This window comes from Rattus rattus, chromosome 15 (assembly GCF_011064425.1).
Source record: "Rattus rattus isolate New Zealand chromosome 15, Rrattus_CSIRO_v1, whole genome shotgun sequence".
In the NCBI taxonomy this organism is placed as follows: Eukaryota; Metazoa; Chordata; class Mammalia; order Rodentia; family Muridae; genus Rattus; species Rattus rattus.
This window is the reverse complement of record NC_046168.1, coordinates 55075126-55089374: the sequence shown is the minus strand read 5'-3', so window position 1 is coordinate 55089374 and position 14249 is coordinate 55075126. Positions and strand designations below refer to the sequence as shown.

Here is a 14249-nt window from a genome sequence, read left to right as displayed (position 1 = left end):
TAGTAGCAGTGCCCTCAAGAGGTCCCACATCTCTTCACTGGACAAGTCTCATTCTTTTTGTCTGCTGCCACACAGGCAACGGAATCAGTGGAATGAACTAAATATCACAGGAAGTTAAGCTAGGAGGCATACGTGTGGATGGAGAGCCAGCACTGCAGTGTCAGCGTTCTGTCAAAGATGCCGAAAGGGAAAGCTCTGTGGAGACCAGCAAACAGTAGTAGCTGATGTTCTGGAAACAGGACAGAGCCAAAGCAAGGAAAGCTCATGATGGTCCAGGGGTATCGTGCTGACAGGATGGGAGACCTCAACCAGGTTTCCAGCCTGGAGGAGCAGCTGCTCCAGTGTCCCTGAGAGCCATGGCGATCTTAGTTGGAGGTACTTCTTTAACATATCTAACATGCATCAGGGCTCGTTAGCTGTCCTGTCCACAGAGAGGGCCAGGAGATAACTCAGAAGTGTACCTTAGACTTACTAGAATCAGAAACACTCCAGTAACTCTCTCAGCTGCTTGGCCATCTTGTTCTCCTGGAGGAACTGTAATTTAAGCGTCTAGGGAGCTTCCTCTGCCAGCTGTCTTAGTTTCTTTTCTTGTTGCTATGACAAAGTGTCTTGATAAAAGAAACTTGAGGGAGAATTTTTCTTAACTGCTACTTCACAGTACAAGTCCTTCACGGTGGGGAATCCAAGTCAGCAGGTGTATGAAATAGCTGCCCAGGGCACACCCCCACTCAAGATGCACCCCAACTCAGGAATGTACCCCCCACTCAGGAATGCACCACTCTCGTTGCCTGGGGCCTTTCTCCATTTTCTGCAGTCCAGGATCTCAACCAGGAAGTGGCCACACAGAGCACAGTTCTCACCACCTCAACAAAATCAAGAGAATTCCCTACAAGGAGCCCAGAGTAATTCTAGATTATTTCAGAACAGCACTAACCATGGCAAAGGCCATCCCATAATTGAAGGGTTGTGTTGATGTGAAAGACTGTATCCGCATTGGTTTTACAATTATCTTCTCCTGGGCCAATACTTTGGGCCAGTGGGCACAACAGGAAATGCTGGGTATCAGGAGCAGTGAACTCCAGTAGAATGTAGAGCCATCTGCTGGTGGCCAGATGTGTTCCCATCACACCACACACAGCTGCAGGCTGGGTGCAGCTCTACCTGCTTGCCACACCACATCTATCAGAGCCTATCATAATGACAAGGCATAGACAAGGGACCACCTCACTGTGAAAGCTCCGCAAATGTCCCTTGGTGTGATGTCAGATACCACCTTGGAATGATGGCACTGCCCTTTCGCCCTTAATCCCACACTTTAAGACTCCAGTGTCTTGTAGGTGAGGAAGGTGGAAACATCCCTGTATTTATTATGTTCAGTTAGCTTTGGATCAGTGGCTCCAGTAACATGAAATTAAAGTCCTTAGGCACCTGCAATAAAAAATTTTTAAAACTGCATTAATCTATCTGACCAGAACACTCTACCATGAGTGGGAGAATGAATCCCTTTCCCTCATTACAGTCATTTGCGTGGAGCCGTGCTTACATTATCATGATAATCTGTCACAAATCACAAAGGCCTTTCCCACATAAACTCATGGGGGAAGGGGGATGGTTGCTGGCTTTTTTTCAATACCAGCCATCAAGACCTGCCAGCTAGAAGCACATTTCTGTCTCTAAGAGGCAGTGGATCAAAAGTCATACAAACTGCACAGATCACTAACAACTCCGAGTATCTTCCAGTGCTCGTTTTCATGTCTGGGCATTGAAGCATACAAAACAAACCTACCAAAGGGCTCTGACGAGTTCAAAGCAACCCGTAGACTTCCTCTGCGGAGTGCAGTATGCCGGGTGCTTGGGAACAGTATTCATTACTCCTGGGGCTCAGGTAGCCCTTGCCTATACTGTTTTCAAGATCCATTCATTCAGTCAGTAAGAATGAAAAAAGGGGACCTCACACCACAGAGCTTACATCCGAGGAGGACAAACAATGAAACACAGCTGGCTAATACAGTGTGTCTGGTAAGTGATGAAGACAACCATTGACAGTAAGGCCGGGTTTGATGGAGTGAAGTATGGTCAACCAGATAGACAAAAAGGATGCAGATGATACAGGAGCAAGGGCTCACTAACCCTGGTTGCCAGAGTCTGAGAATGATGTTCAGATGCAAGCCAAATGCTGCTGCTTCTCGGAAGATTGGGAGATCTGGCAGTATTAGCCTAAATTTCCATCTTGAACTAGGCTGAATGACGACTGTGTCCTCCCAGAGAGTCTCTGGCTCTCATCAGTTCATTGCTCCCCTCTCTTCCGCCTATGCAGTTTATGAATCTTGATCTGGTGCCTGTGCCTCTAGCTACTAGGTCTTGATGGCTGGTATCGTAAAAAGCCAGCAAAGCCCTCATGAATTTATGTGGGAAAGGTCTTTGTGATTTATGACAAGTAAGCACGATAATGTAAACACGACTCCACGAAAACGGCTTCTACCCAGCACACTACTCGTGTGGCCTCCATTTCTGTGCTGCTGTGGGCATTTGAGTTATGAACTCATTTAAAATAAGTCAACAAAATTTTCTACGTGTTAAGATAAATTTTATTTATTCCAACTACGAAGAAGTCAATGCCTCATACAACTATATATTATATAATCCATCTATCTATGTAATATAATCTATGTAGATAATCTACATATGTAAATATATAGTTATAGATTATATGCAATATGTAATCATATATTGTATATTATATAATATAGTTTTATACTAATAGCTACACATTATATAATTTAGATTATATATTATAAGATATATGTGTGTGTATATATATGTGTGTGTATATTTATATATATATACATATATATATATATCCTTTTTAAAGTACATATGTACATATGCATATTCTAGAGACAAGAGGACAACCTCAAGTGTCACCCTCAGAAATATCAGGATCTTATTGGCCTGGAGCTCACCGATGAGGCTGGCCTGCCCAGCCATTGAGTCAGGGGTTTCCTCCCATCTCCACTACCTCCCCAACACTGGGTTATAAGCACACAGCACTAGACCTGGATTTAATGTTAGGGATCAAACTCAGATTTCACATTTTAAGCCAACAGAGCTTTTGCCCCAACCCCTTAACCTACTAAAAATAAATGATAGACCCCTCCCTCTATAGTTCAGAGAACATCTCGGCAAAGGGGACAGAAGAAAGTCTAAGAGTTGGGTGACAAGGAGATGAGCTACAAAACACGCTCTACTAAGAATGACAGTTTTACAGTCATGAACTCACGGGGAAGCTGAGGTTACCCATCCAACCCTGCACAGGACTACAGTCAACAGTCAGTCGTGGATTGGGAGGGGGTCTTGAGCCCCTACCCTTCCCTAGGGAACTTACTGATTGGGTGCTGAGGGAGAGGGGTCATTATATTGAGCTGTATGCCCACTGAGTCACAAAGACATTATCAAGGGAAAGGGAGGGAGATGTGGTGGGGGTGGGAAGGAGGGAAGACAGGGCAAGGTGGGAGTAGCCAGAGTAAAGTATACATGAATAAGAAACTGCCAAAGAATACATGGAATTAAAGGTACTAAATAGGGGCAGGAAAGATGGCTCGGTAGTTAAGAGCATTTGCATTCTTGGTACACAGCACTCAGGCAGCTAATCCAGAGCTGACAGTCTTCTGGCCTCTGTGGCCTCTGTACACATGTGACATTCCCTCACACAAAGAACAAGTAACTGTAGATCGTCTACAGTAAATTGGTAGGAGTTGATCTCCTTTCTCAAAACCACACTAAAATGAAGGAAATCGAGAAGTCATAAGCCCAGAAGATCAGCCAGTAAGAGGACGCAGGTAAGAAGATGTAACAGTGGAAGATGCCAAGTGGGGTGCTAATAACCAAACTGGGCATCAAAGACAGAGCCACACAAAAACTACATACGTACTTTATCCCCAGAACACTCTCCAAGACTGGAATCTTTGAGGGGTTGTGTAGAGGGAAGTGTAAGGCAGGACTGAAAGCCAAGTGGCTGAAAATTAGCTGACATACTAACTGGACTCCAGAACCTGAGGAAAGGAGCTTTTCCTTTATCCTCTGGGAAAGTAGCAGTTAAGGCCTTGAGGACAGTATGTATGGGGGCACGACAGTGATCATGGTGGTCAGCTAGAGTAAGATCGACCGAAAGGAGGGGGTGGATATGGTTCTATGGTGGTCTCCTTTCCCTGGAGCAGGCAGTGGGGAGAACAGAGAGTTACAGAAAGCATTCATCCAGTTAGGAAAGCATACAGCCAGCTGTGTTAGGGCAGCACTTTTAGCCCCAGCAGAGGCGGGCAGATCTCTGTGAAATCAAGGCCGGCCTGGTCTACAATGTGAGTCCCAGGCCAGCAGGCACCCTGTCTTGGAAGGAAGAAAGGAAGAAAGGGAGGGAGGGACGGAGGGAGGGAGGGAGGGAGGAGGGAAGAAAGAAGGAAGGGAGGGGTGTGTAGGAAGAAGAAGGGGGAATACTGATAGTATCCAACAGGTATCCACAAATGAGGAGAAACACCAGAAACTTCTTCAAAATTTTATGTTTAATTGTGAGAAAAACTTCTATTGCCTGACCCAACAGCACACACGCACAACTGAAATCTCTACTTTTCTGACATCCATGACACAAGAGCTCATGTTTCCAAAGTAACACAGTTGTCCAAATTAGTCCAGCTTTCAAGGATAATTTCCTCCCTTCCATCCCAGTCACGCTGAGGAGGCTCTTGGCTGCCTCTGGCCAGGTCAGGCTGGGCACAGCTTTACACAGACTCAAACTTCTCTTGCCAGGCCAAGTATCTCTCAGTCAGATTCTTTGCTGAAGGCTTTGTGTGAGCCAACACGTCCAAAAAGTCCTCCGTGGTCACAGTATCCAGCTGGATCCCAAGTAAATTGCTGCTCTCTAGACAAAAGACAACAGTCAGAAGACAGCGCTGCACCTCGTAGGAGTCAGAGTTCTTGGAAAAGCTAATAGGCCAGGTCTGCAGACAGTGCAGATATCCTGTCCTTGGTGGCTAATTCAGCTCCAACATCTGAAGACAGCTACGGGGCAATGGAGCAATGGGGCTTAAAGCTGTTGACACCCCTCCCACCCCCACCACTCTGCCTCCGAAAGGGAATTAAATGTATTAGCGAAGTATTATTTACTATTTGTATAGCGCTTCAGCTGGATCCAGTCCCACATTAGCATGTGCCAGAAAAAGGAAAGCCCGGACTCTGAGGAGATAGATTATCATCAGGCAGCAACGTGAATCTTGCACACTGAGGATGACAATCTGATCAGAGCATACAAATGCAAATACCTCGGAGCCTGGAAACCAGGCACCGGGCTCCATCTGCTGGCGAGAGGCAGCAGGACTTTTGCACGGAAAGCAAGTGCTCTGCCATTCAGCTAAAGCTCAAGCCCGTTTAGTAGACGTATTTTGAGACAGGGTCTGGTTAGGGTGCCCAGCTTAGCTTTGGGTCAGTATATAATCCATGTTGGATTTAAATGCGTGGCCTTAGTTCCTACATGGCCAGAAAACCAAGCATGCACCACCACATCCCGCCAAGAGTTAGGATGCTTACGCACAAATTTCCCTTCAAGGCCCCAGCACTGGGAGCCCAGCCAGCCATACCTGACTGGTGGTTCTCAAGCACATTGAAGATCTTTCGCACAGGCCGCATGGCTGCCTCCCTGCAGACTAGCTTAATGTCGGAGCCTGAGTAGCCCTCTGTTTCCTGAAATAGTTTCAAAGCCAGGCCCAGTTAGCAGGTGGAATGCTGGTGTCCTCTTCATTCTTGTAGGCAGGATCCAGTGTCTGAACGCTAGCCTAGAATTCTGTCATCCCTGTTTACTACACCAGCATCCCTGGTTAGTAACATGGAGGGAGAGAAGGTGCTAGCAAGTCCAGATAACCTGGCCACGGGTGATAGCGCCCTCATGCCATCAACTACGCTAAGACGCCAATGGAGGACTGAACCACCCAGCATCGCCTAACAGGGCCCTAATCCTAAGTCCAAGGTGGCCAAATGAGGGGATTTGTTCTTGTGTTAATAAAACATTCCTGCTTTTGAGGACTTTAGAAAGCATTGGGTTTAAATGTCTACCCAGAGCAGATATCCTGGAATGGATGCCTGTGGTAGCTATTCCTGGGTGTCAACTTGACTACATCTGGAATTAATGAAAATCTAAGCTGGGTATATCTGTGAGAGTTTCTTAATTAAGTCATTTAAAATTCACTTTTAATGCAGATCTTTGAGGTAGAAAGGCCCACCTTTAATCTGGGCCACACCTGCTGGCAGCTGACCCAAAGGCCATGGAAGGAGGAAGCTTCTCTAGGCTCTCTCTCTCTCCTCTCTCTCCCCCTCTCTTCTCCTCTTTCTCTCTCTCCTTCTCTCTCTCCCTCTCCTCCCTCTCCCTCTTCTTCTCCCTCCTCCTCCCTTTCCTTCCTCCTCCTCCTCTTCTTCTCCCTCCCCCTCCTCCTCCCTCTCTCTCTCTCTCTCTCTCTCTCTGGCAAGTCTTTTCCTTTGCTAACATTAGAGAGCCATTCTACTATCTATTTGGAGTTCTGGAGTATAGTGAAGAGCAGCTGAGACATCCAGCCTCATGGACTGAACAACTACTGGATTCTTGAACCCTACTTTCATAGATAGCTATTTTTGGATGAGCTCAACCACAGCCTGTAAACCACTCTAATAAATCCCCTGTGTGTGTGTGTGTGTGTGTGTGTGTCTGTGTGTGTGTGTTGAACACATGTTTTGCTTTATAGCTGAGGCTTGGAGAGTAAATCACAGCCCTGAGACCTCACAGCTAATACGCCCTGCCACGAGGCCAGGATTTGGCTGTAGGCTCCCTGAATCTGAACCCCATGTTACCCTGCAGCTCCCGTTTTCTGCTTCACTGTAGCCAGGTTCTTCATGAGGAGGGGCTGCACTGCACTGCTGGGCAGGCTGGATCCTGTCTAAGAGCCGGAGTTTGATGTGTGTTGCACCCATGACCTGCGCGTCCCCCTCAGACTGCCCACCTGGCTCAGCACGCTGTACTCCAGCTGTGTGTGCAGCTCCAGGGCATGGTTCTTGCTCACAGGGGGCAGCCAGTGGTAGATCATGGCCTGTCTGGCCTCTTGGCTGGGGAGATCAACCAAAATCCTCTTCTCCAGGCGCCGTAACATAGCACAGTCCAGTTCCCTGTATCACAAGAAAACAGATGGATGGAGCAGCAAGCAGTGCTTCCGATAGACTTCTTAGATTGATTGATTGATTGATTGATTGATCGATCATGCGTGCGTGCGTGCGTGCGTGTGCGTGCGTGTGTGTGTGTGCACATGTGTGTGTGTGTGTGTGTGTGCACATATGTGTGTGTATACCTGGCACATGTGTGGAGGTCAGAGAACAGAGTTTGGAAGTTGGTTCTCTCTCTGCCCTGCGGGTCCCAAGGATCAAACTGAGGTCATCAGTTTGGTGGCAGCTGCCTGTACTCAGGGAGCAGTCCCCCTGGCCCCAGTAACTATGTTCTAAGTGTTTTAGCTTTATATGAAGCGATTCTGTATCTTAGCTGCCACCGTGTATCTACAACTGAGTAGTTACTGCAGTTACTCCATGTTGTTTGAAAAAGAATTTTTTTTTAAAGATGTGGAAAGGAGAAGAAAAGAGACAGCACCTTCCAGACTCCTCATGTAGAGGAGGTCCTTTCAGTGACAAGGGGATAGGACAACTCGCAACAACTCAGCGTACTGGTACTTCATTGCTGGACTCGATCCTGCCAGCGAGCCGACCATTCATCCCTGCTGGAGTGAATAACCACTTGCTCCACTGCCCTGGGGAACTCAGCACCAGTCCCCTCCTGGCTAAGTGCCAGTGCCAATTCAGCCTTATGGAGCACTGATCCCGCTTCCACCAGGCCAGGTTACAGAACTTCACTCTTGTAAATCGTTTTCCTAATCTTTTTTAAAAAGGTATATCTGGGTTTGTTTTTTTTGTTTTGGTTTTTTTTTTTTTTTTTTTTTTTTTTAATGTATATGTTTGTTCATCCAGAAGAGGGGATTAGGTTGTGAGCCACCATATGGTTGCTGGGACCTCTAGAAGAGTCACCAGTACTCTTAATGCTGAGCCATCTCCCCAGCCTCTTCCTAAACCTCTTAATGTGAATATTTCAAGTAAACAGAAAAGCAGAATAACAGAATGCAGTCCACCCGTATGCCTGCCATCTTGAGTGAACAGCAGATAGCACTTGGCCACATCTGCCTCGTGTGGTTTCCATGCAGTCTTACTCAGCCTTTCTAAAGAAATTACATCACTAACCCCATCTCTAACATCCACTATCTCTGAGAAAAGGGGACGCTTTCCTTCACAGTTATCACTGTGGCACCCGACACAGCGTGCCCACTGCTCAGCCCAGGCCAAGATCTCTCTTCAGGACTCCCCAACCAAATCCAGTGATCGTGGATTGTGCAAGCCTTGTCTCCTAAACCCATTACCCAAAGCCAAATTCTCTGCACCAGCAGAGAACAAGGCTCCTTTTGAGATGTCCCACATCCGAATTGTGTGATGTGTCCTTCTGCTACTCAGCTCCAGACGAAAGCTGGGACAAAGCTTGACTGGGACCAGGGTTCCCACTCCAGAGAGTCGGCTTCTCTGGCGATGTGTTTGTGCATTACAGCACATCAGGATGCACGTGTGTGTGTCTCACCATCAGTGCCATGGTGTCACTTTCTGAGATCATCTGATGATGACATCCTCTCCATCATAAAAGACGCGTCTTGTATTAAGTATTAAACATTCTCTCTGCAAGCCTTTGACACCCCATGGTTCCCCCATCTTCTATCCATTAGTAGTTGTAGAAATTGTTAGTGACCTTTATTTGAAGGAATTATTGTTCAAACATGCTTTCATATAGTGATTTTAAATCATTTTTATCCCAGATATTTTAGTAGGAATGGCTGTGGCATTCTCCAGCACTGCTTTGCAGAAAGAAGCTTTTCCTCCTCTCTACAGTGGGGCGGCTCGGTAACCTTGGGTTACCATTTCAATTATTAATGGTCCATTTTGTGTCTGACCTGTGAGCTCTTCATGTGTTAAATTGTCAAACTCCTAGCCATGTAAACACATTCAACTTTCCATAAGAGAAATGAGGAAGCCCTTGTCTGTTCATCCACCTTATCTACTGACAAGAAGTAACAAAGAGTTGACGGTCATCCAGAGCCCAGGAGGCTGAGGAGACTGAGGGCTAGAGGTCAGCCTGAGCTACATAGGGAACCCTTTTCTGATATGGGAGAAGGCGGAAGCAGGGGTGAGAGGTTGAGAGGGGAAGCAGGGGTGAGACTTTAACTTAACTAAGAGGGAACGTAAAGTTGAGAGGGGATACAGTCACAACATTTCTTCCTGTAACACCCTAAAGAGGGTTAGTAATTGGCATAAACATACAAAGGCAAATGGAATAAGAGAATTGGTAACAACAACAACAAAATCTTCACGCTGGAAAGCATACTTTTCAGTGATAAGCAATGCACAAAACCTGAGGAGCTGCTTTCTAACCAAGCAGCAAAGAGAGCCAAGAACCAAGCCGATCCGAGCCACACACCCAGCCACCCTCCCACCAAGACACTGGGGGCTGGCAGCATCCCTTTCCTTTGGGTCTGAGGTGAAGACCAATAGAAAAGGGAAAATGGGTTAAAATTTGTTTAAGAAATAGATCCTATGGGAAGGGCCTGCCTCTGTCTGCCATGCCTGACAGGGGCACAGTGGAGGGTCTCTGCTGAGAAATACTGAGCAGGTCGAGCAGGTCGGAATCATGGGATGACAGCCCTCACTCAACAGCAAGCCAGCTTCCTGCCCCGAGAGGGACCGTTCCCAGCCGTCTGTAGCTCCCATCTCAGGAGACCTGACGCCCTGTCCTGACCTTCACAGGCACTAGGCACATATGTGGTTCACAGACAAACATGTAGGCAAAACACATAAACATAAGAGGTTTTTAAAAAGTTGTGCCAGTGCCTAGGAACAATGACAGTGGTCATGCCTGATGTACCTAGAAACCTTTCAAAAACTCTGAAGCCCCGAGTTTACGTTTAATGTTACCTGTAGGAACGCCCCTTATCTGAGTATTCCTTGCACCAGTAGGTCCAAGTGTCTTCGTTCTACAACCCTCACAGAAACCCTCTGACTGTGCCAGTCTCACAGATTTTCTTTGGGTTCTTTGCTCCATCATACTCCACGAAGGGAAGATGCTTTCTTAATGAGAGCATTCATCTACAAGGCCAGCAGACCAATACCAGGAGTTCCAAGAAAAAGAACAGAGGAATCTCATGAAGACGACAACTCCAGAGAATGTTCTAGATTCCTAGTAACAAGGTTTCTATATTTTAAGTGTTAATGAGACTTAAAGCTTAAACAGCATTTACTAAATGACAGACACATTTCAAATATTTTATAGATGCTAATATAATTAATTTTTACAACAACCTCCTGAAGCTGTGCTATTGTTGCTTACATTTGGAAGATGAGGAAACAAAGGCTTAGAAAGTAACGTAACTCAGGCCTGACACTTGGAATGACTGGGGAAAGGTGCCAGGGTGCTGCGCTGAGGTCAGCCCAGCTCAGTGTCCACTGATGGTCAAGTTGCATCGTGGAGAGATTTCAGAACGCCAAGAACCAGGAAGGACGACAAGTTTCCAGAGAGAGACAACAAGTCACACACAATGTGTTAAACAACATGTCTCGGGCCACCCATGGTACTGCACACTTGTAATTCTAGAGCACGGGAAGCAGAAGGAAGAGGATCAAGTGTTCAAGATAAGCCTGGGCCACACAGCAAGTCCTGAGCCACTCTGAGGCAACAGAGCCAGATCGTGTCTAATTAAAACCAACAACAAGGGGTTGGGGATTTAGCTCAGTGGTAGAGCGCTTGCCTAGGAAGCGCAAGGCCCTGGGTTCGGTCCCCAGCTCCAAAAAAAGAAAAAAAAAAAAAAAAAAAAAAAAAACCAACAACAAACTTTATCCATAGCAACGTGAGATATTAAAGGAGACTTAAATTCTAAGGAAGAAAATAATTTCTGATAAAGAAAACCTTGGTCAAACTATATAGATCAACAGTACAGACAGCTTCACCATCTGAAGCCTAAACTCTTAAAAACAGGCGAAGGTGGGTGGGGTCCAACCACCAGAGATACTGACTCAGAAGAGAAGGAAATCACCAGGGTGGCAGGACGAGAGCTCAGGGTTCCCTCTGCAGGCAAGCGATTCAGTTTGGACCTGGTTTACGCGTTCAGGAAGACGCATCTGCAAGGGGAAGAACTTGATAGAATGGTGCATCTAAGGGTATCAGGCAAATATTGATTTGGACAGTGCCTAATTCTTGTCCCCCTCTCATCCTGGGTGGCTTCTTTATAGGACGATCAAGACAACGGAATCACACAGAGGGAGCGGGAAAGCAATCCTTCACTATAGATGTCTGTATTGATCAACTAATGCCCTAAAGTGAGAGATTTACCTCAAAACTGCCTGTGGGTACAAAATAAGTGCAACTCTCTGACAGCCAGGCCAGATGAATGCACTCTTAATGACATCAATAATCATATAGTCATCTGAGAGAGGAAACAAAGGACAAATGGAATGTACCCAGAAATCATTCTTTATGCCAATATATTTATATAAGAAATGTAACTTGTGGCCACCAGAAGAGGATCCTCCTGGCTTTTGCACTTAGATTTTACACTAGTTATTTTTGTTGTTGCGACTCCTTCCTCCTGGTTATTTAGTACTTCTCTCCCACCAGTGGTCAAACCAACCAATAAGCATGAGATATAAAAGACATGAGACCCAGCCAGGCTCTCAGACCTCTGCCTACTCTAGATACAAAACACTAGGTACCCCTGGCCATGCTGAGCGTTCCCTTGGGCCTTGATGCCTTGCGCCCGACAGCCTGAGCATCCGCATCAGACCTTTGTTCCCTCCTCTCCCCTTGACCATCGCCACTGCTGTTCTGCGTCACCTGGAACCGAGGTCATTCCACGATTCACCGCCATGTAGAAACCAAGCACAATTCAGGCTTGTTCCTTCAACAGTTACCAGGTTCAATCTACTTCCGCGTGCTAACGGAAGAGACAACTACTATGCTGTAGACGGTCTTTGCAGTCCATGCACGGCCACCGTAAAGTGGATGCCTGTGACAAGACCATCCTGGGAGAGCAGACCAAGCTGTGTTTGACAGATAACGGGGAGCCAGAGATTCAAGTGTTGCCTTCTACACAGAGCCCACACGGAAGGCCACCTACTTACACGCTCCCTCAGATGGGGTCACTTACTGTCCTCAAACCCAATTTCCATTCTAGTTCTGGGGTGTGTGTGTGTGTGTGTGTGTGTGTGTACATTGTACATGTGCACGTGTGCGCCCGTGTGCTTTATTGGGTACACTCAGTGCAGGGAGGAAGGTGGGGCCGTAACCAGTGCTGCTACAGGCAGGCTTCTTCATGTCATTTTCTTCGTGGGCACCGTCACTTTGTCACACCCACAGCAAGTGCTCTGGACGCAGTAAAAGCTTTCGATTTGCTTTAATATCTACCCTAAAAATAAAATACTTCTTACCCCAGGCACGGGGTTCCAACACCTGTGAGGTGAGGTGGGTGGAGCATGAGGTGGAGCTGAGCCTGAGCTGTACGGTGAGTTCGAAGCCAGCCTTCGCCACATCTTGAGAAACAATGAAAACCAATGCTGCTCTTTTCTGTCTGCACAGCCCACATGGGCCTAAGTGCATCCCAGCTTGTAGATGGGCGGTATGTCTTGGATCCCTGCTCCTTCCTTCCTGCAGTCTATTGAAAAGTTCCCAAGAAATCCCACTCTGGTGGGTGCAAGAATGAAGTGTGCGTGCAGGGATAGTGGCTTTGCATAAAACGGCCTGCTCTCTTAAACTCCCTGGTTATTTACTAAGGGGAATGTGCTTGGTACTCTCCATGTACTAAGTTTCAGGCATCTTCGTGTGTATGTGTGCATGCGTGCACATGCATGTATTAGTACATTATAGCCATCATGAGTTTAGAGTGGTGGGGAGAAGCTGCATGGATGGGGGTGATCAGAATAAAGCGTTGTACATTCATTCTCAGTGAGAATCATGGAAACTGTGAGCCTCGGGGTGACCTACCAGGCTCAATTGGCAGTGCTTCTGAGAGAGAGAGAGAGAGAGAGAGAGAGAGAGAAGATGTATGTCCAGGGCATCTCCTCTCATCAGAGAGGCCAGAGCATCCAGCAAGGGATGCTTTAGCAGAGCAAGTCATTGCTCTACTCATGTGTGAGCTCAAGTATCACTTTAATGGAGTGAAAATCACTTCACATTACCTATTGATTACCCCACCCCAAAATACAATACTAATAACCAAGGGGGGAAAAAAATCTCGTGGCTCTGACCACAGCAAAAGAGTGAAGAAGATCAGAAATCCTATCTTAAGGCCCCTTTAAAAACTTAATTGATTATTTTTAAAATACTTTTTGAATGTACCATGGAACCCCTTGGAGGCAGGGACAAAGTGCCAAAAAAAGAAGAGGCTCAAACCAAGACCGGGGAGAAAAAGGTAAGAGTATGGCTGACACGGGCTAGTTGCCGCTTAGTTACAATGGGATATGTTATAATGGGTCTGTGTAGGGCAACTCAGATTCAGTAGAGGCTTGCAACATCACACAAGTCCCTGTGTGGCTGAAGGGCACAGGCCCGTTTCGATAGCGTAGGTTAGCATGCCTCCTCATTAGCAATGGAAACCATCAGGAAAATGAGTCTCTGTGCTGCACTTCAGGGAGGGAAAGTCTTCCTGGATAGTTCAGAACTATTGGCTTCATTGTCGCAGTCCCTTAACCTGAAGAGAAAAATTAAATCAAAGTGGTCCAAAACCCGAAACAGTCAAAGAAATGATCTCTACAGGACCCCATTACATGACTCCCATCTACGTCATTAATAAAATTACAGAACATGTTACAGCCACCAAGAATGAAAGTCAGAAGCAAAAACCGATCAACAGAAATAGACTCCGTTGACCAGAATGAAACCATGTTTACAACTGATAGGGAAAGGAAAGGGGACTCAAACATATGAGCGAGAGACTCGCACGTGTGACGGCAACCCCTGGCTTCCCTAGGATAGATAAACAGCAAAAGGGATTCTGAGAGGCCGGAAGAGGAGGCAGGCTAGCTGGGGCCCTCGGGACCCTGAGACCGCCATGGTAAGGGTCCCCGAGTTTGCGAGCTTCTCATCTGTCCTGATGGTTCACTGGAGAAAC

The 14249-nt window shown here is 46.7% G+C and overlaps 1 protein-coding gene across 1 annotated transcript in view; it reads right to left on the bottom strand.

The window, feature by feature from the left end:
* Nucleotides 1-4570: 4570 nt before the first annotated feature.
* Nucleotides 4571-14249, bottom strand: part of Katnal2 (katanin catalytic subunit A1 like 2) — a 73144-nt gene continuing 63465 nt past the window's right edge. Inside the window, exons 14-16 of the mRNA XM_032885698.1 lie at nt 7017-7179; nt 5628-5730; nt 4571-4912 (exon numbers count right to left, since the gene is read on the bottom strand). Of these exons, the coding sequence (XP_032741589.1) occupies nt 4773-4912; nt 5628-5730; nt 7017-7179 (406 nt within the window). The 3' untranslated portion in view covers nt 4571-4772. The remainder of the gene's footprint in view (nt 4913-5627; nt 5731-7016; nt 7180-14249) is intronic.